The sequence below is a fragment of the Pristiophorus japonicus genome, chromosome 6, assembly GCF_044704955.1.
Source record: "Pristiophorus japonicus isolate sPriJap1 chromosome 6, sPriJap1.hap1, whole genome shotgun sequence".
Taxonomy (NCBI): domain Eukaryota; kingdom Metazoa; phylum Chordata; class Chondrichthyes; family Pristiophoridae; genus Pristiophorus; species Pristiophorus japonicus.
Window position 1 is genome coordinate 55,145,070 of NC_091982.1, and position 23,653 is coordinate 55,168,722.

At 45.6% G+C, this 23,653-nt stretch overlaps 1 protein-coding gene across 3 annotated transcripts in view; it reads left to right on the top strand.

The window, feature by feature from the left end:
* commd5 (COMM domain containing 5) overlaps nucleotides 1-23,653 on the top strand; it is a 55,251-nt gene that overhangs the window by 17,288 nt on the left and 14,310 nt on the right. For all 3 annotated transcript variants that reach the window (XM_070882873.1, XM_070882872.1, XM_070882871.1), the window contains 3 exons: nucleotides 13,102-13,152; nucleotides 18,732-18,827; nucleotides 23,425-23,500. In XM_070882873.1, coding sequence (XP_070738974.1) covers nucleotides 13,102-13,152; nucleotides 18,732-18,827; nucleotides 23,425-23,500 — 223 coding nt within the window. The remainder of the gene's footprint in view (nucleotides 1-13,101; nucleotides 13,153-18,731; nucleotides 18,828-23,424; nucleotides 23,501-23,653) is intronic.

Consider the following 23,653-nt stretch of genomic DNA (forward strand, 5'->3'; position numbering starts at 1 on the left):
TGGACAGGATAAATGCAGGAAGAATGTTCCCGATGTTTGGGAAGTCCAGAACCAGGGGACACAGTCTAAGGATAAGGGGTAAGCCATTTAGGACCGAGATGAGGAGAAACGTCTTCACTCAGAGAGTTGCTAATCTGTGGAATTCTCTACCGCAGAGAGTTGTTGCTGCCAGTTCGTTGGATATATTCAAGAGGGAGTTAGATATGGCCCTTACGGCTAAAGGGATCAAGGGCTATGGCGAGAAAGCAGGAAAGGGGTAATGAGGTGAATGATGAGCCATGATCTTATTGAATGGTGGTGCAGGCTCGAAGGGTCGAATGGCCTACTCCTGCACCTATTTTCTATGTCTATGTCCATCCTTGTTACATCCTCACAAAATTCTAGATTTGTCAAGCATGATTTCCCTTTCATAAATCCATGCTGACTTGGACCGATCCTGTCACTGCTTTCCAAATGCGCTGCTATTGTGTCTTTAATAATTGCTTCCAACATTTTCCCCACTTCCGATGTCAGGCTAACCGGTCTATAATTCCCTGTTTTCGCTCTCCCTCCTTTTTAAATAGTGGGGTTACATTAGCTACCTTCCAATCCATAGGAACTGGTCCAGAGTCCATAGAATGTTGGAAAATGACCATCAGTGCGCCATTATTTCTAGGGCCACTTCCTTAAGTGTTCTGGGATGCAGACTATCAGGCCTTGGGGATTTATCGGCCTTCAATCCCATCAATTTCCCTAACGCAATTTCTTGACTAATAAGGATTTCCTTCAGTTCCTCCTTCTCGCTAGACCCTCGGACCCCTAGTATTTCCAGAAGGTTATTTATGTCTTCCTCAGTGAAGACTGAAACAAAGTATTTGTTCAACTGGTCTGCCATTTCTTTGTTCCCCATTATAAATTCACCTGATTCTGACTGCAAGCGACCTGCATTTGTCTTCACTAATTGTTTTCTCTTCACATATCTATAGAAGCTTTTGCAGTCAGTTTTTATGTTCCCTGCAAGCTTACTCTCATACTCTATTTTCCCCATCCGAATTAAACCCTTTGTCCTCCTCTGCTAAATTCTAAACTTCTCCCAGCCCTCACGCCTGCTGCTTTTTCTGGCCTACATTATCCCTAATTTCCCTTGTTAGCCACGGTTAAGCCATCTTCCCAGTTTTATTTTTACTCCAGACAGGGATGTATAAGTGTTGAAGTTCATTCATGTGATCTTTAAATGTCTGCCATTGCCTATCCATCGCCAACCCTTCAAGTGTCATTCACCAGTTTATCCCAGCCAAACCATGTCTCATTCCATTGAAGTTACCTTTCTTTAAGTTCAGGACCCTAGTCTCTGAATTAACTGTGTCACACTCCATCTTAATGAAGAATTCTACCATATTATGGTCACTCTTCCCCAAGGGGCATCGCACAACAAGATGCTAATTAATCCTCTCTCATTACACAAGACCCAGTCTCGGATGGCCTGCTCTCTCGTTGGTTTCTCGACATATGGTCTGGAAAACCATTCTTATACACTCCAGGAAATCCTCCTCCACCGTGTTGCTACCAGTTTGGTTAGCCCAATATATATGTAGATTAAAGTCACCCATGATAACTGTTGTACCTCTATTGCACGCATTCCTAATTTCCTGTTTGATGCTGTCCCCAACCTCTCCAGCACCGTTTCTGTACACACCTCCCACTAGCGTTTTCTGCCCTTTGGTATTCCGCAACTCTACCCATGCAGATTCGACATCATCCAAGCGAATGTCCCTCCTTACTATTGCGTTAATCTCCTCTTTAACCAGCAACGCTACCCTACCTCCTTTTCCTTTCTGTCTATCCTTCCTGAATATTGAATACCCCTGGATTTTGAGTTCCCAGCCTTGGTCACCCTGGAACCATGTCTCCGTAATCCCAATTACATCATATCCATTAACAGCTATCTGCACAGTTAATTCATCCACCTTATTATGAATGCTCCTCGCATTGAGACACAGAGCCTTCAGGCTTGGTTTTTTAACACTCTCTTTGTCCTTTTAGAATTATGTTGTAATGTGGCCCTTTTTGATTTTGCCTTTGATTTCTCTGCCCTCCACCTTTCCTTATCTCCTTTCCACCTTTTGCTTTTGCCCCCATTTTACTTCCATCTGTCTTCCTGCATAGATTCCCATCCCACTGCCATATTAGTTTAAACCCTTCCCAACAGCACTAGCGCACATTGGTTCCAGTCCTGCCCAGGTGCAGACCGTCCGGTTTGTACTGGTCCCACCTCCCCCAGAACCGGTTCCAGTGTCCCAGGAATTTGAATCCCTCTCTCTTGCACCATTCCTCAAGCCATGTATTCATCTTAACTATCCTGCTATTTCTACTCTGACTAGTACGTGGCACTGGTAGCAATCCTGAGCAATGGTGCAGCAGGGAGGGATTCAAATTCCTGGGGCATTGGAACCGGTTCTGGGGGAGGTGGGACCAGTACAATCCGGACGGTCTGCACCTGGGCAGAATCGGAACCAATGTCCTCGGGGGAGTGTTTGCTAGTGCTGTTGGGGAGGAGTTAAACTAATATGGCAGGGGGATGGGAACCAATGCAGGGAGATAGAGGGAAACAAAAAGGAGGCAAAAACAAAAGACAGAAAGGAGATGAGGAAAAGTGGAGGGCAGAGAAACCCAAGGCAAAGAGCAAAAAGGGCCATTGTACAGCAAAATTCTAAAAGGACAGAGGGTGTTAAAAAAACAAGCCTAAAGGCTTTGTGTCTTAATGCAAGGAGTATCCGCAATAAGGTGGATGAATTAACTGTGCAAATAGATGTTAACAAATATGATTGTGATTGGGATTACGGAGACGTGGCTCCAGGATGATCAGGGCTGGGGACTCAACATCCAGGGGTATTCAACATTCAGGAAGGATAGAATAAAAGGAAAAGGAGGTGGGGTAGCATTGCTGGTTAAGGAGGAGATTAAGGCAATAGTTAGGAAGGACATTAGCTTGGATGATGTGGAATCTATATGGGTAGAGCTGCAGAACACCAAAGGGCAAAAAATGTTAGTGGGAGTTGTGTACAGACCTCCAAACAGTAGTAGTGATGTTGGGGAGGGCATCAAACAGGAAATTAGGGGTGCGTGCAATAAAGGTGCAGCAGTTATAATGGGTGACTTTAATATGCACATAGATTGGGCGAACCAAACTGGAAGCAATACGGTGGAGGAGGATTTTCTGGAGTGCATAAGGGATGATTTTTTAGACCAATATGTCGAGGAACCAACCAGGGGGGAGGCCATCCTAGACTGGGTGTTGAGTAATGAGAGAGGATTAATTAGCAATCTCATTGTGCGAGGCCCCTTGGGGAAGAGTGACCATAATATGGTGGAATTCTGCATTGGGATGGAGAATGAAACAGTTAATTCAGAGACCATGGTCCAGAACTTAAAGAAGGCTAACTTTGAAGGTATGAGGCGTGAATTGGCTGGGATGGATTGGCGAATGATACTTAAGGGGTTGACTGTGGATGGGCAATGGCAGACATTTAGAGACCGCATGGATGAACTACAACAATTGTACATTCCTGTCTGGCATAAAAATAAAAAAGGGAAGGTGGCTCAACCGTGGCTATCAAGGGAAATCAGGGATAGTATTAAAGCCAAGGAAGTGGCATACAAATTGGCCAGAAATAGCAGCGAACCTGGGGACTGGGAGAAATTTAGAACTCAGCAGAGGAGGACAAAGGGTTTGATTAGGGCAGGGAAAATGGAGTATGAGAAGAAGCTTGCAGGGAACATTAAGACGGATTGCAAAAGTTTCTATAGATATGTAAAGAGAAAAAGGTTAGTAAAGACAAACGTAGGTCCCCTGCAGTCAGAATCAGGGGAAGTCATAACGGGGAACAAAGAAATGGCGGACCAATTGAACAAATACTTTGGTTCGGTATTCACGAAGGAGGACACGAACAACCTTCCGGTTATAAAAGGGGTCGGGAGGTCTAGTAAGGAGGAGGAACTGAGGGAAATCCTTATTAGTCGGGAAATTGTGTTGGGGAAATTGATGGGATTAAAGGCCGATAAATCCCCAGGGCCTGATGGACTGCATCCCAGAGTACTTAAGGAGGTGGCCTTGGAAATAGTGGATGCGTTGACAGTCATTTTCCAACATTCCATTGACTCTGGATCAGTTCCTATGGAGTGGAGGGTAGCCAATGTAACCCCACTTTTTAAAAAAGGAGGGAGAGAGAAAACAGGGAATTATAGACCGGTCAGCCTGACATCGGTAGTGGGTAAAATGATGGAATCAATTATTAAGGATGTCATAGCAGTGCATTTGGAAAGAGGTGACATGATAGGTCCAAGTCAGCATGGGTTTGTGAAAGGGAAATCATGCTTGACAAATCTTCTGGAATTTTTTGAGGATGTTTCCAGTAGAGTGGATAAGGGAGAACCAGTTGATGTGGTATATTTGGACTTTCAGAAGGCGTTCGACAAGGTCCCACACAAGAGATTGATGTGCAAAGTTAGAGCACATGGGATTGGGGGTAGTGTACTGACATGGATTGAGAACTGGTTGTCAGACAGGAAGCAAAGAGTAGGAGTAAATGGGGACTTTTCAGAATGGCAGGCAGTGACTAGTGGGGTACCGCAAGGTTCTGTGCTGGGGCCCCAGCTGTTTACACTGTACATTAATGATTTAGATGAGGGGATTAAATGTAGTATCTCCAAATTTGCGGATGACACTAAGTTGGGTGGCAGTGTGAGCTGCGAGGAGGATGCTGTGAGGCTGCAGAGCGACTTGGATAGGTTAGGTGAGTGGGCAAATGCATGGCAGATGAAGTATAATGTGGATAAATGTGAGGTTATCCACTTTGGTGGTAAAAACAGAGAGACAGACTATTATCTGAATGGTGACAGATTAGGAAAAGGGGAGGTGCAAAGAGACCTGGGTGTCATGGTACATCAGTCATTGAAGGTTGGCATGCAGGTGCAGCAGGCGGTTAAGAAAGCAAATCGCATGTTGGCCTTCATAGCAAGGGGATTTGAGTACAGGGGCAGGGAGGTGTTGCTACAGTTGTACAGGGCATTGGTGAGGCCACACCTGGAGTATTGTGTACAGTTTTGGTCTCCTAACCTGAGGAAGGACATTCTTGCTATTGAGGGAGTGCAGCGAAGGTTCACCAGACTGATTCCCGGGATGGCGGGACTGACCTATCAAGAAAGACTGGATCAACTGGGCTTGTATTCACTGGAGTTCAGAAGAATGAGAGGGGACCTCATAGAAACATTTAAAATTCTGACGGGGTTAGACAGGTTAGATGCAGGAAGAATGTTCCCAATGTTGGGGAAGTCCAGAACCAGAGGTCACAGTCTAAGGATAAGGGGTAAGCCATTTAGGACCGAGATGCGGAGGAATTCTTCACCCAGAGAGTGGTGAACCTGTGGAATTCTCTACCACAGAAAGTTGTTGAGGCCAATTCACTAAATATATTCAAAAAGGAGTTAGATGAGGTCCTTACTACTAGGGGGATCAAGGGGTATGGCGAGAAAGCAGGAATGGGGTACTGAAGTTGAATGTTCAGCCATGAACTCATTGAATGGCGGTGCAGGCTAGAAGGGCCGAATGGCCTACTCCTGCACCTATTTTCTATGTTTTCTATGTTTTCTATGTTTTGAGGTCCTACTTTTTAATTTAACTCCTAGCTCCCTAAATGTAGCTTGTAGGACCATATCCAGTTTTTTACCTATATTGTTGGTACCTATATGCACCATGACAACTGACTGTTCCCCCTTCCCCTCCAAAATGCCCTGCAGCCGCTCCGAGACATCCTTTACTCTTGCACCAGGGAGGCAACATACCATCCTGGAGTCTCGATTGCGGCCGCAGAAACGCCTATCTATTCCCCTTACAATAGAATCCCCTACCACTGTAGCTCTCCCACTTTTTTTCCTGCCCTCCTGTGCAGCAGAGCCACCCATGGTGCCATGAACTTGGCTGCTGCTGCCTTCCCCTGATGAGTCATCTCCCCCAACAGTACCCAAAACGGTGTATCTGTTTTTGAGGGAGATGACCGCGGGGGCCCCTGAACGACCTTCCTTCCATTGCTCTGCCTGATGGTCACCCGTTCCCTATCTGCCTGAGTAACCTTTACCTGCTGTGTGACCAACTCACTAAACCTGCTATTCACGACATCCGCAGCATCGCGGATGCTCCAGAGCGAGTCCATGCGCAGCTCCAGTGCTGCAATGCGGTCTATCAGGAACTGCAGCTGGATACACTTGCTGCACACATCGTAGTCAGGAACACTGGAAGCGTCCCTGATTTCCCACATAACACAGGAGGAGCATGACACTGGTCTGGGCTCTCCTGCCATGACTTAACCCTTGAATTAATTTAATTTGGCAACAATGACGAGGTTTCTTACTGCTAAGGAAATAAAAAGAAAAAGATTAAATACTCACCAATCCACCAGCTAATCACTTGCCCGCTTGGCTGTGACTTCACACTGATTTTGTTTTACTTCTTTGTTTACCTTCTATCCCTGCACCAGCTGGCCTCTTCAGATCTGCCGCCGTTCCCACTCGCTGCAGCCACCCGCTCTCGCGATGCTGACCTCCTCCGATCTGCCACCGTCCTTTATCCTCTTGCGCCGCCCGCTCTCGCATTGCTGGCCTCCTCCGATCCACAGTATTTTACTTTTGTATATTAGGACGGATATGTGGACCTTGGAGGGAGTGCTGCGTAGGTTTACCAGAATGATACCCAGTCTCCAAGGGTTAAGATACGAGGCGAGATTACACAAACTAGGGCTGTATTCCCTGGAATTTAAACGGTTAAGAGGTGATCTGATCGACGTTTTCAAGATATTAAGGGGAACAAATAGGGTAGATGTATGTTGAACGATTAGTAAGGAATCTGCTGCAGGAATTCAGTGATGCTGGTTGGGGATTCTAGGACTTGGGGGCAAAGTCTAAAAATTAGAGCCAGACCTTTTCAGGAGTGAAATTAGGAAACATTTCATTCCGGCGGTCGGACTGGTGTCGTTTCACGGGCTGGTGCTCCTGTCGTGCAGTGTTCCCATTAAGCTGCGCGACTGCACAACTCTTTAGTGTTCCCGCGCAGTCTGCGGGCATCCTTCAGTTAAAAGGGAAGGCTGCTGTGAACTCTGCAGCCACTTTAGTGGCGCCCAATGGGCCACCAGGGAGGGCTTCGGCCGGGCCAGTAGTCGGGCACCCAAGAGGGGGTGCCGGACTGCCTGTTGATGGCCCGGTCGAACCCGTGGCCACCATTGTCAGGCCAACTTCAGAGTCGGGCCGACAATTCAAACAAAAAGGTGGCCGCGACGTGTGCCCTCCCCTTTAAGGGCGGACGCACCGCCCGGCCACTGGCAACTTTCCGCCGGGAAAAATTGTCAGGGGCACCGAGCGGCAGCCGCTCTGCTCCCGCAGGGCAATTTCCCTCACCGAGGCGTTAAGGGGTTGGCGCCGGACGCATTCGCAGGAATTTCAATGGGCTGCGCAGCATGTTAAAGGGGCTGCGCACCCAGAAAATAATTAAAGGGAACATTGCTGCTTGCATTTTCTGTTCTGAAACAAAAATGATAGAAATGCACAGGTCAGCAGCTGAAAGTTAATTGCAGTCGGTGTTTTCAGCACCTGTGGAGAGAAAAGTACATTAATGTTTCAGGTAGAATCCTTGGGGACTGCAATATGAATGAACGTTTTAATAGAATCTGGAAAGAGACCAGAAGAAAGAGAGGTAAAAAATGCACAAGAAAACAACGGATTTTTTCTGTTCTTAATTCCTTATTTGTACTACCCAAGAGTACCATCAGATGGCAGAGGAACTGGCACTCCCGGTTATATCTGAAGATTGTTTAGTTTAAAAGAAATTAAATGATGACGCTTTTGCAAATATTTGTGCTGTGCAGCGATAGCTAGTAAGATTTTATAATGATTATGCCCCTCCCATTTGAGAAAAGGTGATCATAACTTTGTTTAATTTCCAAAATGTGACGCAACATAATTTTTCAAGGGCTTCAAAAAATCTTCCGATTTTCACTAATCATAGAATTTTACAGCATAGAAGGAGGCCATCTGGCTGATCATGCCAGTGCCAGCTCTTTAACGAGCTATCTGATCAGTCCCACCCTTTCCCCGCAGCCCTGCAATTTTTTTCCCCTTTCAACAATAACAACAGCTTGTATTTAACGTAGTAAAACATCCCAATGCGCTTCACAGGAGTGTTATCAAACACAATTTGGTACCGAGCCACATGAGGTATTGGGAAAGGTGACTAAAAGCTTGTTCAGAGGTAGGTTTTAAGGAGTGTCTTAAAGGAGGAGAGAGAGGTTTAGGGATAGAATTCCAGAGCTTAGGCAGCTGAAGGCACGGCCGCCAGTGGTGAAGCGATTTAAAAAGGGGATACGCAAGGAATTATTTGTACAATTCCTAGGATAAGTTTTCTTTGAGTTTAATTTGGTAACCAACAGTAATTTGTGAAATGGTGTTCTCTGCTCTGGTTTCCATCCTACCCACGGCACAGAGAGTGGCCTGGTCCAAGTTACCAGGAACACCCTGTGCGACTATGTCAGTGGCCGCCTTCACCTCCCTCTGTCATTTTGATAGATCTGAAGTTTCCCATATGACAAAGGCCAGGGTTTTCATTTTAAATCGGATGGGTGTGAAATCTCGGGTTGGCGAGTGCGGAAATGGAAAACTCTAACTAAAATGTTTCTTGGTTTTTAATAAATAAAATGTAGTGGACAGCCAGCTTGAAATTTTAAGAAAGGAATTTAAAAAGTTTTACCTAGCCAATATTTATCCCTCAACCAACATCACTAAAACAGATTATTTGGATCATTATTGGTGTCTATGGGAGCTTGCTGCGTGCAAATTGGCTACCGCGTTTCCTACATTACAACAGTGACTACACTTCAAAAAGTACTTCATTGGCTGTATAGCACTATGAGCGGTCCTGATGTTGTGAAAAGTGATATATAAATGCAAATCTTTTTTTTCTCTCCTTTCAGTGTTAATTAAAGTACTAGTCACTAAAATGTGGACCACTAAATTTTTGAATTATTGTCAAAAATCAAGCTGGTGAGATTTGTAGCCATTAGTTTCAAAACCCTTCAATTGTATACCGTTTGTAACAAACGATGCATAAACCATAAGCAGTGCATGTTTCGGTCTCCAATTGCATTAAATTTGTACCATTTTTTTTTAAAGTCACTTGAATCATACATGATGCAAATCTGTCCCAGTTATGTCGCGTTTGTGTAGTCTCTGTCATATTTGTGTTCCTCTGGTGTCATTTGTATTGATTTTTTTAAAGTGTTATGCCAGTTAGTCATTTCCATTTTAAAAATAAGAGCAAATTTGGATTTAAAACACCAGTGCCTGAAATATTTTTCTTGTCGCAGCTGCGTGCCTGCACTAATCTGTCGTGTGCCTCCGCATGTTGTAATACACAGGCATAAAGAACTTGCTATTACAGCATGTCTAATCTAATGAATGCTAAGTTTCTCGAGAGCTTCTCTGGAAGAAAGATTATTCCCCATTCAGTGAGCTGTTCCAGATTAAGCAATCCGTTCAGTTACACATTACCTATAGTGAGATCACTTTCCTCATTTTGAGAGCTCGCTTTGGCTTTGCGTAATGGTGTTACACACAGATTAACTGGTCATTTATCTCATTACTGTTTGTGGGACTTCGCTGGGCGCAGTTTGATTGTTGTGTTTGCCTACATAGCAGTGACTGCACTTTGTGAGTAATTCATGGGCTGTGAAGTGCTTTTGACATTCTGAGGAATTGAGCAATATTGTATAAATACAGTTTCATTCTTTTAAGCGCTAATTTGAATGAAATAAAACTAGAAAGAAAGACTTGGATTTATAGAGCGCCTTTCACAGCCACCTCAAAGCACTTTACAGCCATTGAAGTACTTTTGGAGTGTAGTCGCTGTTGTAATGTAGGAAACACGGCAGCCAATTTTCACACAGCAAGCTCCCACAGACAACAATGTGATAATGACCAGATAATCTGGGTTTTTTTTTGTTGTGTTGATTGAGGGATAAATATTGGCCAGGACACCGGGGATAACTCCCCTGCTCTTCTTCGAAAAAGTGCCATGGGATCTTTTACGACCACTTGAAAGAGCAGATGTTTAATGTCTCATCCTAAAGACGACACCTCTGACAGTGCAGCACTCCCTCAGCACTGCATTGGAGCGTCAGCCTAGATTTTTTTTTTGTGCTCAAGTCCCTGGAGTCGAACTTAAACCCACAATCTTCTGACTCAGAGGTGAGTTTGCTACCCACTGAGCCACAGCTGACACTGCTTTTAAAAAAAAAAAAAATTCTTCAAATGGAACAAGAATGTTTTATTAATCAGAGGATTCGCTAATTTTTAAAAATTCATTCTCTGGATGTGGGTGTCGCTGGCATGCTTGTGATTTACTGTCCATCTCTCGTTGCCCTGAGAAGGTCACCGCCTTGAACCGCTGTTCTTCTTTGCAGCAGTTTGATACAACTGAGTGACCTCTGCATTGGCCCAGTAAGCCAGCTAACAATCAACCACTGGAGTCCCACATCGGCAATGTTCCCTCTAAGCTGCGCAACCGCGCAGTAATGGGGAAGGTCCTGCGCAGGCTGCTCACCGGATTTTCCGTTGCAAATACCACACGTGCGTGGAAATATGAAGGGAGCGGGCCACACAGAACGAAACACAGCTTATAGGGAATATTGTATATAGGCCACTGCTCTTTCCCCATAGCCCTGCAAATCTTTCCTTTTCAAGTATTTATCCAATTCCCTTTCAGGAAGTGTGTTCCAGATCATCATAACTCACTGCGTAAAACTAATTCTCCTCATCTCCCCTCTGGTTTCATGCCAGTTATCTTCAATCTGTGTGCTCCTGCCAGTGGAAACAGTTTCTCCTTATTTACGCTATCAAAAGCCCTCTCATAGTTTTGAACACCTCTGTCAAATCTAAGGGCTAGAATTTTACCGACTTTGCGACCGGGTTTTTGCCGCGATTTGACCCGCCACGGCGGAAACCCGATCGGCGGGGTCTTCGGGCACCTTTTTGCGACGGCACTTCCACGTACCGCCAGGGAGAGGTGCGCCGTCATGTAACGCCGTGGATCGAGTTACTGTTGGACTTTTGGCATTCTCCACCACGCCCAGAATACTGATGGGTCAAGCCTCTCGGTGCAGCCCTGGCAGCAGCGGTAAATATGAAGACCTGTTTAAAAAAAGGTAAGTTAAAGTTTCTATTTTTAAATTATTTTTCAGCGAATTAGTAGGTAAGGGTTTTGCAAATGTTTTTTGCAATTTCTCCACACCCCCCCCCAAGCCCCTCGAGGCGTCTCTCGCAGCGCTACCGGCCCCGGACTAAAGTTGCCGAAACTCGCAGTTTGCGCCGCGAATCCTCGTGTAACGCCGACTTTGCTGACGGAAAAGTCGAAAGTTAGACCTAAAAACGGTAATTTTGGCGTAAAACTATCATTTTTGCCGACATGCAAAATTCTAACCCTCTAAGTGTTAAACGACCGTACAGACTGTGCCAAGGTGCCCTTCTGTAAATGCTGTTGAGAATTGCCAGATTACCAGATAAATTTGAAAAGCAGTTGTACAAATTTTTTTTAAGTGAATAAGGGAATGGAGTATTTGTGCTTGGAGGCTGTTGCAGTTCCTTACTGTTTCTCCCATTTCTCCTCCCTCTGGGGAAAAGCACTTCAGCTGCTGTTGAAAACGCCTTTGATTTATGTGCGATGAGAAGCTCCTTGCATGGCATGTTGCAAGGTCAAACCCACCTGCTGATATCAATAGCAGTCAGTCAATGTTAGGTGATTTAGAGAGTTTGTATTTTATTTTAAAAATGCATTAAATATTCATGCAAATGCAGTGCTGTTTAAAAAGTACGTTTTGTAGATCTGATTTTGGTTTTGAGATGCTAATACCTCCTGCCTTCCACCCTATTTCAGAGAATGGAGACACTGCTTCAATTTTATTACAGGAGTTTATATTATATGTAATAAATTTTATATTGTATCTCTTACAATACGGCTTGACCATGGCGATTATAAAATGCCCACCATTACACAATAGCCAAGCAGAAGGCTTTTAGGTCTTCTGCTGCAGCCATTGTTAGTGCTCCGAAGGGACGGCCAGTTTCCAGTGCCCCGCCGGGACATTCAGTGCCGGTTTGGAGGGGGCGTGGAGCATTACCGCCAGGAAGAGGCGAGCCGTTGTGCAATGCCCCTCTTTGCGACAACAGCTCAATTCTTGGCTGCTGCCTGATCTGCAGCGCTCTATAGCATGCCCTGCTGGGACTGCCTGTGAAAGTGGGAGGTCCGAGCTGTAACGGCCGCGGTGAGGTAAGTAATGTCGACCCAGCTACGTGTCATTGTTTTTTTTTGCGATTTATGTTGCGTGTCGTGAGTTATTGGGAATATTTCTGGTGTTTTTATTTCAGGCTTTTTCGCCCCACCCAGACCTCTCTCGGAACGCTCCGAGGCCGGCTGATTAGCTCAGAAATTTCAGTTGCTCAACCGGCCTAGCGCCCGAAAAGAGGTCCTCCCTTACCGCTCCGCCCCATGTTCAGAGCCCAGCTGATGAATTTTGCTGACCAAAGCACAAGTTCCCAGGTGCAAACTTTACCACCTCGAAACGAGCAGAACTGAAAATCCAGCCCACAGTACCTTACAGTTGTTGTCATTTAATCTCTCCTGCCTTCCACCCTATCACAGACCTTCCCTTTTGTTCTTTCCTCCCTCCCCTTTCCCTGCTGCTGTACTTGCTTAAAACCTGTTAGATCTCTTAACATAATCCAGTTCTGCTGAAAGCTCATCGACCTGAAACGTTAACTCTCTTTCTCACTCCACAGAAGCTGCCTGACCTGAGTATTTCCAGCATTTTCTGTTTTTATTTCAGATTTTCAGCACCCGAAGTATTTTGCTTTTGTTGTAAACAAGTATTTTCTGGTATGCATGTTGCTAATCTTATGCTGTCTGTTGGGGAGTGACTTTAGTGTACATGTAAAAAAAAAAAAAAATCCCTTTCCCATAACTTGTAGACTGGATATGACCTTTTATGATCTGTACTTACCTATTTTCTAACTTTTTATCTCTTTCAGGATTCCAGAGGAATATATTTCGGACTTTGCAAGTGTGGTGTTTGGTAGCAGGTTGGTTTATTATTTGTAATTGTTCATGGGATGTCACTGATACAGGCTGCAACAATTGATAATGGCTCGGAACATGCGGTCCTGATGCCGGTGAGTAAGCAGCGTTCGCCGTCATTTCGCTTTCGAAACTGACCGCAACTTCAGGATTTAGCACATTTGCTGCCGAACGTGGAAATTGTGAAGTTGCAGTCTGTCATTCACTGCTACTCCAAAGGCTGCGCTGTGCTCCCCATTTCCCCCCCCCCCCCCAGAGTTGGCATTCAGTGAAATCTCTGATCCGATGAAAACTTCCCCCTTTCCGAACAGATATCACTGTTAGAAACCCTGTAAAAAGTTAGCCCCATTCAATTGAGGTGTAACTAGGTTTCTAAATGGCAATCTGAGTGACAACTACTGATAAACAACCTTTCTGACCCTGAAAAACGAATTTGAGAGAATTCAGCAATGTGATTGGCAGCTTAGACAGCTTGTCGATGGTCACAGCAGCTCGCGTTAGGGGATCCCCACTATACTACGCTGATTTCAACTGCACGTCAGAAAAGCAAAACTTCTCGCTACAGAGATTGCGAGATCTTTGTGCGGAGCTTACTTCATGGCCAGTGGTGAACGCTGGCCACAGATTACGGGGCATTACTTCGGAAACTGTTCTAAATTATTTCTGCCACTTCAAACCTGTGTTTTTTTTTCTTTGTATTCTTATTGTCCTAAAAATGTAAGAATTAGGAGCTGGAGTCAGCCATATGGCCCCTCCAGCCTGCTCCACCATTCAATAAGATCATGGCTGATCTTCTACCTTCTCACCCGATCCCCATATCCCTTGCTTTCCCTAGAGTCCAAATACAGGTTGAACCTCCCTTATCTGGAACCCTCGGGACCTGAACTGTTCCGGATAAGGGATTTTTCCGGATGAGGGGTGGTCACGTTAAATTGGATCGTACAGGTACTGAGCAAGGGGATATTGGGGCTGGGAGTGCCGCAGAGAGATCATGGGGGGGGGGGGGAGGTGGCGATGGATCTCCGGGTCAGGCCAGCGATTGCGCGAGTTGGCAGCGAGGAAGGACTTCAATTTGTTCATGTCGGAGTCCAGCGCATGCGCCACCGGGTGGCCAGGAATGGTTCCGGACGAGGCGTGGTTCCGGATAAGGGATTTCTGGATAAGGGAGGTTCAACCTGTATCTATTGATGTGAAGAATCAAGTTGGAACAGGGATTCCGGTGCTGCTTGACACTATTAAACTAGTCAGACATTTAAATAAACTATGGTTAATCGGCTGACAGCAAAGTGCCTTAAACTGGAGCATTTGGTTTGAAATGTTATTTGTTGGCACTCACTGCAAGCTTTGACTGACATCCTGATATTCTGTAATGTAAACACAGTAATGGGTTTGTAGTTTAGTGTATATTGATTTTGTCTGATATAGTGCTCGTTGCCAATGAACATATCCAAAATAGAGTAAAATCACCAATTACCTACCTTTTGTTATTTATGTACTTTTTTCAAGTAATCTGGGAGATGTAGGTGAGATGGTGTCCTTGCACTCCTGTTCACATCTAGTCCAGACTGCTGGGATGACAATCCTTTCTGTGTCCAATTTGACCCTGAGTTGAGCTTGATCGTCTCCCACCACAAAGACTGGCTACATTCCCCTCCGTAACATCGCCCGTGTCTGCCCCCCACATCAGCTCATCAACTGTTGAAACCCACATCCATGCCTTTGTTACCTGTAGACTCGGCTATTCCAGGGCTCTCCTGGCCAGTCCCCCATTTCCCACCCTCTGTAAACTTGATGATCTCCAAAACTCGGCTGCCCCGTATCCCAACTCGCATCAAATCCCGTTCACCTATCATCCCCTGTGCTCGCCGACCAGCACTGACTCCCGGTCCGGCAACACCTTCTCACCCTTGTGTTCAAATGTCTCCATGGCCCTCGCCCCTCTCTAACTCTAACTTCCTGCAGCCCCACAATCCTCCGACAACTCTACATGCCTCCAACTCTGGCCTCCTGCGCTGCTCCCATTTACTTCGCCCCACCTATTGGCGGCCGTGCTTTCAGCCGTCTGGATGCTGAGCTCTGAAATGGGAAATGAGTGGGAGAAAAATTGCCTCTGAATTGTCCTCATTTGACAGTCTTCCCTCTTTTTTTTCCCCGCCCTCCTACCCACTCCAATTACCAGCCAACCAAGATTGGCACTGGACCATGAAGATTCTCCAGTTCCTTTTAAGTTGAGTTTTTGAAAGGAAAATCTTGTTAATTATTGATGTGCCTTTCTGTATTTTCCTTCCTACAAAGAGACACGGTTTCTTCTTTTTCTCACCTGATGCACCTCAGACTAACTATTCCCAAACTAAAGTAAACTAAGAGCGACTCCATGGAAGTGCCACATCCAGTTTCTCTTCCCATTTTTTTTTTTCTTTTCCTCAAACCCCTCTTCACCCCCCTTTGGAGAGCTGCATGGCTTCTGGCTGTCATGTCCCCACTCCGATGTTCCCCCTAATTTTTTTGTGGGGGTGTGCGCAGCCCCTTTCAGGGGCTGCATGACCCATTGACAGTTTTGTGTATTTAACATTAGACAAGCCGATCCTGGGATGTGCGATCGCACAGCTTAAAGGGACTGTTGCCCCACTATGGTATTGTGATCAAGAAGTCAATGGATTAGGAGATTGCTCTAGTATCCCAGCACTCCGCTGTGCCCGTTCATTCGTCAGTTTGACTGAGTAATAAGGAATTCTTGTTTTAATAGTGTAGTTTCGCAGTTACAGTTTAATTGTACAACACCTCAAATCTTGCTGTTGATGCTAATGTATGTTAAACCAGGGTAAATGGGCTAGTGTTAGAACTAAATGGAGTTTGATTGCAAATATAGCAGTTTTTGAACTGGGCATTTCTATACTAGGTGTATATGTAGATGCATAAAAGATTAGTTGGGAGTTTTGTGGTTAAGACTTGCCCAATGAGTTCGTGGGTAAATACACTGTGGACTGGATTTTCGCTTTTAGGATTGCGGGGCAGTAAAGTTTGCGCCCAGGAGTAGTGTGGGGCGGAGCACTAAGGGAGGCATTGTGCACCTCTCTTGGGGCGCTAGGCCGGCTGAGCATGGGAAAATCCCGAGCTAAACAGCCGGCCTGGGAGCGCCCTGAAAGAGGCTGGGGGGGGGGCGGGGGGAAAAGACCTGAAAAAAAAAACACCAAAAATATTCCCAATATATAGCCCACACTACCACAACATAAATCGCAAAAACATTTTTTTTAAAACAATCTCACTTACCTGAGGTCAGCATTACTTAACTCCCTGCAGCCGCTACAGCTCAGACCGCCCGCTTTCACAGGTGGTCCCAGCACGGCACTCTAAGCAGAGCTACGGGTTGGTTGGGAGTCAAAAATCGATCCAGTGTTGCAACCAAGGGCTTTGCACACTGGCTCGCCTCTTCCGGGTGGTAATGCTCTGCGCCTCGCCGAAACTAGCCCTGAGAACCCCGGCGGGGTGCTGGAGCTGACCGCCCACCTGGAAGAGCCCATTGCCGCCCCTCCGGGGCAAAAATACAGTCCAACGTGTGGTAATAAGCCAAACAGACGAATTAATGCTTATCCAGGATGGTGTTGGAGGCAATGTATTTGGCTTCAGGATCCCAGTGGAAAGGAAAAATGGCAGGTGTTGATGGCTATCCAGTGCCCCCTGCTGGGAAACCCGTGCATGTGGCACCAGGTGAGGATATTAACTGGCTCAGCTGTGACACTCGCCAATGTTGAATAATCTCCACACTAGGAAGGCTGTTGAGGTAATAGAGAGGGTCCAATGCAGGTTCACTTGGCTGCTGTCTGGTATGAATAAATACAAATACACAGTGAAACCTGTAAATCATGGATACCTAAGTGACTGGTATCGGCTGTCTCTTGTTTGTAGGTGTCCTATTTTAAAAATGGTCAGTGGTACGTACGGTAAAAAATTTTCAGTAGAATGGGGAGTCTTTTACCCAGCATCCATAGCGGCAGAGAAACGGCTCTTACACGGGAACAGAGGCCGCGCAAGCATTCAATCCCAGAGACAGAGTGGTTTCTCTGCCGCTAGGGATGCTGGGTAAAGAGCTCGCCATTTCACAAAAGCCGTTCCTTTCACAAAACCCACTGTCGCCTCGCGCTGACCCACGTGTCCCGTGTGTTAAGCTGTAGAAGGAGCTTGGTGCATTGAAAGCTGTCTGTAGTTCATAATCTGTGAGTGTCCGTGGATTCAGAGAGTCTCTTGTGTATATTTTACCATGGAAGTTCTTTGGGTCTCCCTCTTAATGTCTGGTTTTTGCAGATGTCTGTTTTCGGTAGTGTCCGTTTATACAGGTTTCACTGTGTGAAGAAAGACTAGTTTAAAAAAATTGGGCTGCTTTTATTGGAATGGAGATGAAGGGGTGATTTGATGGAGGTGTTTAAAATTCTGAAGGTATGGAACAGACTCTCCCCAGTGATTGACATGTCTAGAAGAAGGGGATATAGATCTAAGATTAAATGCCAGAACTTTAGAACTGAGAAAGGAGTAATACTTGCATAGAGGATTGCGAGGTTGTGGAATCACTGCTGTCAACATTTAAGGATCAGTGGTTGAAGAAAAGGGGTATAAAGGGAGACAGGAATGAGCCAGGTACGTGGGAATAGGACGAGTGCTGATTTAGAAGATAAAGATGATCACAGACAGCCTGTTTCTCTCTGTTATAATTTCTATGTAATTCTCCCAACACTCTGGGGGCAGCGGGGGTGGAACTTCAGTACCACCATTTTGGACGACCGAACGGCAATTTTACCAACAGGCGGTAATCACCGTCTCAAACTGCCAAATTCAGTTTTACTGTCCAAAGATGAGAGCACAGTGCTAAAAGTGGCGTTGCACACTCCTCCTCGGGCGCCTACGGAGTGGCAGCTCAGGAGGCCAACCAGATTTCCCGACGGCAGGCTGCCAGATGAAAAAGCTGGTAAAATAAAAAGTTTCTGAAAACTTCTCTGACCCACCCCCTGACTTCCCCACTGGTGCCATTAATACATAAATGCTGAAAAAAAATTAAAGTTAACAACTTACCTTGATTTCTGGACGATACCGCCCCGGGATCCCCAATGTAGCAACAGCTTTTCCAGGCTGTACTAACACCTGCCGGTAAGGCCACTGTACCTACCTAATTTAGCAGCTGCGGCGCCAAGAGGGCGTTGCACGCTCGATGACATCTCCACGTGGGTGGTGGTAGAGTGTGCAGCGGTACCTCTTGGCACCACTCCCACCGCCCAAGTCAATTTCTCATGAGCCGAGGAAGCTGCTCCCCGCCGACGGAAGGTCCTTTGCCACCCCTCTCCGGGGCTAACTGGTGGCGTTGCAAATGGAATTTCGACCTCAGTGTCTAGACTAACGCGAGGAAGAAAGTTGGGGCAGAAACTCCCAGATGGAGTTAAAACTAGTTTGTGAACTTTGTCATTTAACCATTTATAAATGTTTGTCATGTTTTGATGCTGACCACGTTTCTGATGCTGACCGGATTTCGAGGGACTGCCTATGATGATGAAGAAATGTTTGTACTGTAGTACAATACTGTTTGTTTTGATTTAAGACGGTCAGTACTGGAGGCTGCAGCCTTGCAAAAAGGGAATCGATTGCCAAGTCTTCAAGATTTCAGATGGCGAGTTGATGTGGCTATTTCTTCCAGGTAAAATAACTTTTGAAATCGTTTTTTTTTTCTGCCGCTTGCATGTTGGATGGCAATCCAAGTTATAATTTTCTGCCCAAGTATTCAAGCTGGCATTAGCCTCTGCCTGGACCTCTGGCAATGCTGTTCCCTTTTGGTATAGAGTCCTGTGCTTACTGACAGGCACGAGAGCAGCATGGCATACTCAACAACAAAAACTTGCATTTATATAGCGCCTTTACTGTCCAAGGTGCTTCACCAGAGCGTAGTCAAACAAAATTTGGCACCGAGCCACGTAAGGAGATGACTGGATAGGTGACCGAATGCCAGGTAGGTTTTAAAAAGGATCGTAAAGGAGGAAAAAGAAAGACTTGCATTTATATGACACCTTTCATGACTTCGGGACATCCCAATGTTCCTTACAGCCAATGAAATACTTTTGAAGTGCAGTTAGTGTTGTAATGTAGGAAACGCGGCAGCCAATTTCGCACAGTAAGCTCCCACAAACGACAATATGATAATGCCCAGATAATCTGTTTTAGTGCTGTTGATTGAGGGAGAAATATTGGGTAGGACACCGGGGATACCTCCTCTGCTCTTCCTCGAAATAGCGCCACGGGATCTTTTTCGTCCACCCGAGAGAGCAGACGGAACCTCGGTTTAATGTCTCATCTGAATGACGGCAGTACTGCACTGGGAGTGTCAGCTTAGATTTTTTTTTGTGCTCAAGTGTCTGGAGTGGGATTTGAGCCCACACCCTTCTGACTCGGGCCAGAGTGCTACTAACAGCTTAAGTAGCTGAAGGCAGGGGACAAGGGTGGAGCGATGAAAATCGAGGATGCGCAAGAGGCCAGCATTGGAAGAGGGCAGAAATCTCGGTGGGCTGGAGGAAGTTACAGAGATGAGAAGCTACATCCTCCCAGTTGGAAAAGCATATGTCCAGTCATGTGTTATGTCAAGTGCCTGACTCGCACTGTTGTATATGTCATACTCCTTTGTTCACTGTTTGTGCACATTGCTTTTACAGTTATAGAATTATCCTCATTTTTGTTCAGTCAAATTAAGTGACCTTGTCTTGTTGTACAGTTAAAGAAAACATGCATTTATCTCGCGCCTTCAATGACTTCAGAACGTTTCGAAGTGCTTTACACCCAATGAAGTACTTCTGAAGTGTAGTCACTGTTATTGAAATTGTGTAAAGTTGAACTGCATTAGGGCGGATCTATTTGATTTATCTCTGCCTTCATCAGCTAGCAAGTCACTAAACTTGCTCTGAGTCACCTGCTCTGAGTGTGGGAAGGGATTCACTCAGTCATCCAACCTGCTGACACACCAGCGAGTTCACAAGTGACTGCAGGGGTTAGATTCTGCTGTTGCTGCTGTTATTCACATCCCACTGAATCGTGTTCATTCTGTTAGTTGCCATTTGTTTCTACTGATGTGAATAACCCTTCAACTAGGCTGGAGTTTAATATTTTGATATTTCAAATAACAGTGTGTTGATATTTGATGTCTCCAAGATAAGAGGAGACTAATTGATGTCCTGTTTCTGACTGCTCCATTTTTGATCAGGGCGGAGAAGCAGTGAGAGATCGGGTCCCAGGAGCGTCGTGATCGGGGTCCAGGAGAGGCGAGGGCCCAGGGGCAGAACGGGCCAGCCCACACTGCGATATGTGTGTGCACTAGGTCCGTGCAGCAGAGCTGGTCTCCAGTCGTCTTGGTTAACCCTTGCCACTGGATCAAGACCTAGCTCTGTCAAGCCCATGTGGTGGCTGGTGTGCAACGGCCACCCCACATTAAAAGAATCCATGCACAGGTATCTTCCACCCTTCATATGTAGTTCAGGACCTAGAATGTCAGGTCCCTCATTGAAACACCTGTGAACTCATCCCTTTTTGGTGTGGAAGCGGGTCATCCTCGATACGAGGGACTGTCTAATACTAATACTGTAAACTTAGTCATCCACAGAAACAGAAACACAGAAAATAGATGCAGGAGTAGGCCATTCGGCCCTTCGAGCCTGCACCACCATTCAATAAGATCATGGCTGATCATTCACCTCAGTACCCCTTTCCTGCTTTCTCTCCATACCCCTTGATCCCTTTAGCCGTAAGGGCCATATCTAACTCCCTCTTGAATATATCCAATGAACTGGCATCAACAACTCTCTGCGATAGAGAATTCCACAGGTTAACAACTCTGTGAGCGAAGAAGTTTCTCCTCATCTGTCCTAAATGATTTACCCCTTATCCTTCGACTATGTCCCCTGGTTCTGGACTTCCCCAACATCGGGAACATTCTTCCTGCATCTAACCTGTCCAGTCCCGTCAGAATTTTATATGTTTCTATGAGATCCCCTCTCATCCTTCTAAACTCCAGTGAATACAGGCCCAGTTGATCCAGTCTCTCCTCATATGTCAGTCCAGCCATCCCGGGAATCAGTCTGGTGAACCTTTGCTGCATTCCCTCAATAGCAAGAACGTTCTTCCTCAGATTAGGAGACCAAAACTGAACACAATATTCCAGGTGAGGCCTTGTTAAGGCCCTGTACAACTGCAGTAAGACCTCCCTGCTCCTATACTCAAATCCCCAAGCTATGAAGGCCAACATACCATTTGCCTTCTTCACCGCCTGCTGTACCTGCATGCCAACTTTCAATGACTGATGAACCATGACACCCAGATCTCATTGCACCTCCCCTTTTCCTAATCTGCCGCCATTCAGATAATATTCTACCTTCGTGTTTTTGTCACCAAAGTGGATAACCTCACATTTATCCATATTATACTGCATCTGTCACGCGTTTGCCCACTCACCTAACTTGTCCAAGTCACCCTGCAGCCTTTTAGCGTCCTCCTCACAGCTCACACCGCCACCCAGCTTAGTGTCTTCTGCAAACTTGGAGATATTACACTCAATTCCCTCAGCCAAATCATTAATGTATATTGTAAATAACTGGGATCCCAGCACTGAGCCCTTGGAGAGCTTCTACTACATAGGCAGTGCAGATCCTTGACAGACGTGTGGAAATTGCAGAGTCAGCCACATTATTTTAAATAACCTATTTGTGATCCCATTTGACAAGGCTCTGGGCCAGGATTAGAGCCTTGCTAAATTTCCCCTATAAAATAGGTGAAAATATACAGCTAAATCTATAAACCAAACCATGTAATTTGGTGACATAATGCCGGCTTCATGAAGCATTTGAAAAATTGTTTTTGAAAGGAAACTAAACAAAGACTGCTCTATTTAATGTTGCTACAAGTGATATCTTTCATGATTTATTTTGTATTTGTAAACAGAAAAATTACAGAAGAATTTATCCTGATCATCCTAAACTGTAATACAGTAGTGTTTAGAATTGGAATTTACTCCCCTGTTCTACATTTCTGCATGATTCTACATTATTGAGTTTAAAAACAAATCTGCCATTTGTAATTTACATGCAACTTAAACCCACTTATGTCATAATGGTGAATTTATAATATGCTATTAAAAACTGCAGTAACAAAATTGGTGTAAAGGTTAAAGAACTAGTTAATGAGATTGCAATTCAACCTGTCAATGCTCTATATTGATGGTTTGGGAACAGGAGGAGGCCACTCAGCCCCTCGAGCCCTGCTCCGTCATTCAATCAGATCATGGCTGATCTGCACTTCACCTCCATTTACCCACCTTTGCAACTTATCTCTTGATGCTCTAACCCAATACACATCTATCAGATTAGATTATCTGCTCATTATCTCATTGCTGTTTGTGGGAGCTTGCTGTGTGTGAATTGGCTGCCACTTTTCCTACGTTACAACAGCGACTGTACTCCAAAACTACTTCATTGGGTGTGAAGCATTTTGGGACATCGAGGTTGAGAAAGGCGCTATAGAAATGAAGTTTTTCTATCAAGTCTTCAGGGGGAAAATTGATTATCGACTATTTTGAGGTGCTAATTTTAGCACCAGGCAATATTTTAGCACGGTGCTACCGATATTGATTTTTAGCATCCTCGGAGTGGAGTGAGCACGAAGGAAAGGACGCTTCTCTTAGGGTGCTAAGCCGGTAGCGCTACTAAAGTTCTGGCGTTATAATACCGGCAGAGTAGTGCTCAAAGGGGAGGTCAGCAGGCCCACCTGAGGAGTAAAAGTAAAATGCAAGGGAAGTGAGTGGGACATTTTTAAACATCAGACAAAGTGAAACAAAGCTACATAAAGTGCAAGTAAATGAAAAAAATCTTACCTTCGAACCACTCACCTGACGATCCGTTTCAGTATCGCCCCGGGAGCTTCTGGGACACCTGCTTTCACCGGCACGATGAGCACCAGGCGAAACCCATTGAAGTTCCCGACCGCGACGCTACCGGGGCGTTGTAATTGCACTGACGTCACCAAGTGGGTGGCACTAGAATATGCAGTGCTAACTGGTGGCACCGCCGTTAACCCTTCATTCAAGTTCTCGGGAGGCGCTGACAGCGCGGTGCTCCAGCGGTAAGCGCTTAGCGCCCCGTTAACGCCCCTCTCCGTTCCATTCAATTTTAAGCCCGATATTTTTAAATACGAGATGCAGAAGGTGGCAAATTACTTGTTCCTCTCTTACTTTGGCGCTTGCACTGATTTTCTGTTTGCAGTTCTTTGACCCGTGCCCTGCAGCCCTCTATACTGATGCAGTTAAAACTGTCGGATGGCGAAGCTCACCGTTTTGAAGTGAGTACTTGCAGCGCTCAAAGTTTATTTATTTCTATTTTTGGGGGCATACTCTGGGTCAGCTGACTTGAGGCAATGGCATGAGCCGCCTCTGTGACTGATATTTGGTTTAGGAGCACTGCCACTTTTACAGGCTTTTGAAAACCACAGCTA